The following is a 1,626-nucleotide window of genomic DNA, read 5'->3' as shown; positions in this document are numbered from 1 at the left end:
CCCAATATGATGGTAGACTTTTAAAACGTTGGTAGAAAGGTACTTAGTAAAGAAAAAAAAATAGCTATACACATTTCTGTATTTTGTGTATAGTTTGATTTTGTCCTAGAGCTCTTGTAAATAGATTTGTAAATATATTCTTTGGTATTTTATTGCCAGTTGTTAATATGAAAACAATGCAGTATTTATTCTATACTCCTTAGACTGATTAAATGGAGTGTAATATTTATATATCAAATTCAAGTTGTCAGGTAAAGTGTAATTATTTTCAACTTGCGGTAGGTTGCAGATATACATTGTTGAAGAATTTTTGAAGAATAGGTGTAATTTCTTGAACCTCAAAGGGTGTTCACTATCACTTCTGCTTGGATTGGCTATATTTGTGGCAAGAAGATCTATAGAGAGTAAGCATTTTAAAGTAACCCAAAAATTTAAAGAGCATGAACTGTAATTCTATTGGTGATAAAAGTTGTGTAGAAAGTATTGTTAGGGTACATGTAATGTGTTATGTTCTTTTCATTTATGTAATGTATGTAGATAAGATATTAAGTTCTAAAATGTTTTGTATGGTACATTTAGATGAATTTTTCCATCTACATATTTTGAATTGTCTTCTTTCCTTAACAGGACTTTGATTCTGACCGTGACCGACACAGAGGAGGCATAATGAAATCTGACATGCGAGGAGGTCGTGAATTTGCTCGTGGGGCAGATATTGGACCTCAGGGCATGGCAAACAAATTTGGGAATACATATGGCTTGTCTACAGTATTTCTTGAATCTCTTGGCATCACAGGACCTCTTGTTAACAAAGTTTTCGTTGCTAACGTGAGTTTGGTATTTTTTATCTGATTGTTTGCATTGCATATAATGTCATCAACTGGTACAAATATATGTATCTTGTTGATTTGTGGCATGATATTTAGGTTTTCATGAAATGTTTCCTTGCCTTATTGAAGTTAATTACTAGTATTTTGGTTCTTTAAAGAATATAATTATTTTTCTTTACAGCTTGATTACAAAGTTGATGAAAAAATGTTGAAAGATGTTTTTAAAATAGCTGGAAAGGTTGTGTCTGTTGAGATTAGCAAGGACCAAGATAACAAGAGTCGTGGATTTGGTGTTGTGGGTAAGACTTGACTAGGAGTGTTAAATTATCATGTCTAATTGCTAGCTGATTATTGCTGAATAAGTATTATAAATTCTATAGCTTCAGTTGAAGTGGATACAGATTTTGATGATTTATGACAAGTGTATTAGAAATGTTTATATTTCGATGCTTTCAGAATTTGAGCATCCAGTGGAGGCTGTACAAAGCATTTCTATGTTGCACAACCAGACATATTATGACCGCAAGATGAGTGTGCGCATGGACCGTGTCTCTGAAAAGCAGGAATCAACAGCAACGAAACTTCCTCCTGGCCTTAAGGGTCTGGGCATGGGTTTGGGCATTAATGGGTCAGCCCTTACGGATGTTGCCAGTAGGTGCCCATTTGTTTAATGGACAAGCTATGAATAGTCATATCTTTTTACAAACAATATTAAAACCAAGCAGTTATGGTATGGCTCTATTAATATCTATGAAGGAATAGATATTGATATTGTTGATATCATTTTCACTGTGAA

At 33.5% G+C, this 1,626-nt stretch overlaps 1 protein-coding gene across 1 annotated transcript in view; it reads left to right on the top strand.

The window, feature by feature from the left end:
• LOC119587959 (heterogeneous nuclear ribonucleoprotein M-like) overlaps positions 1-1,626 on the top strand; it is a gene marked incomplete in the record, with an annotated part of 57,205 nt that overhangs the window by 51,910 nt on the left and 3,669 nt on the right. Inside the window, 3 exon segments of the mRNA XM_037936670.1 lie at positions 628-828; positions 1,012-1,129; positions 1,287-1,481. Coding sequence (XP_037792598.1) covers positions 628-828; positions 1,012-1,129; positions 1,287-1,481 — 514 coding nt within the window.

The sequence above is a fragment of the Penaeus monodon genome, chromosome 23 (genome assembly GCF_015228065.2).
Source record: "Penaeus monodon isolate SGIC_2016 chromosome 23, NSTDA_Pmon_1, whole genome shotgun sequence".
Lineage (NCBI taxonomy): Eukaryota > Metazoa > Arthropoda > Malacostraca > Decapoda > Penaeidae > Penaeus > Penaeus monodon.
The sequence above is the reverse complement of the archived record's forward strand: the minus strand, read 5'-3'. Positions and strand labels throughout refer to the sequence as shown.